The sequence below is a fragment of the Gregarina niphandrodes genome (assembly GCF_000223845.1).
Source record: "Gregarina niphandrodes unplaced genomic scaffold scaffold00159, whole genome shotgun sequence".
NCBI lineage: Eukaryota > Apicomplexa > Conoidasida > Eugregarinorida > Gregarinidae > Gregarina > Gregarina niphandrodes.
In genome coordinates, this window is record NW_011645922.1 from 480 (window position 1) to 1,260 (window position 781).

The 781-nt window shown below is 53.9% G+C and overlaps 1 protein-coding gene across 1 annotated transcript; it reads left to right on the top strand.

Annotated features, from left to right (window-relative positions):
* Positions 1 to 131: 131 nt before the first annotated feature.
* Positions 132 to 665, top strand: GNI_216300 (RNA-directed DNA polymerase; the record flags this gene model as incomplete). The annotated part of the gene is made up of 1 exon (XM_011135570.1): positions 132 to 665. The coding sequence occupies one exon, from the start codon at positions 132 to 134 to the stop codon at positions 663 to 665; it is 534 nt and encodes a 177-aa protein (XP_011133872.1).
* Positions 666 to 781: the final 116 nt, after the last annotated feature.

Consider the following 781-nt stretch of genomic DNA (forward strand, 5'->3'; position numbering starts at 1 on the left):
GGTAGGCAAAGCAATTGGAGCTAGGAGTCATCCGACCCTCCAAGAGCGAATGGGCCGCGGCACCTCACTTCGTTAAAAAGAAGACGGGAGAGTGGAGATGCGTCATCGACTACCGCAGACTGAACGCAGCCATGACGGCGGACTCGTATCCTCTACCACGCATCTGGGATCATCTGAGACGAGCCGCCGGACAACGGTACTATTGCACGCTAGACATGAACAGTGGGTTCTGGAACGTGCCAATCGAGGAGGGGAGCAAGGCGCTTACAGCTTTTATTACTCCGATTGGCCTCTTCGAGTTTAATGTCATACCGTTCGGCATCAAGAACTCCCCGGCCGAGTTCCAACGCGCCATGGATTCGTGTTTCGCTCCGTTGCTAGGAGACAATGCGTTCTGCTACATTGACGACATCGTCATTTGTGGGAAAGACTTCGAGGGCGTGATACAGCGAGTGAAGCTCTTCCTGGAACAGTGTAGAAAGACGGGATTCTACCTACGCCTGGACAAGAGCGAATGGTTCAAGAATGAGGTAAAGTACCTAGGGCACGTCGTCGGACAGCACGGCATAAAAGTCCAGGAAAAGAAGTCGAAGGCAATCGCCAACGCACCAGCGCCACGAGCAAGAAGGAGCTACAGAGCTTCCTGGGGATGTGCGGCTACCTGAGACCCTTCATCCCGAAATTCTCGCACATGACAGCACCGCTATTCGATCTGCTGAAGAAGGACTCCGCCTTTCGTTGGCAGGAAACGCATGAAGACGCCTATAACCAGCTGCGACGT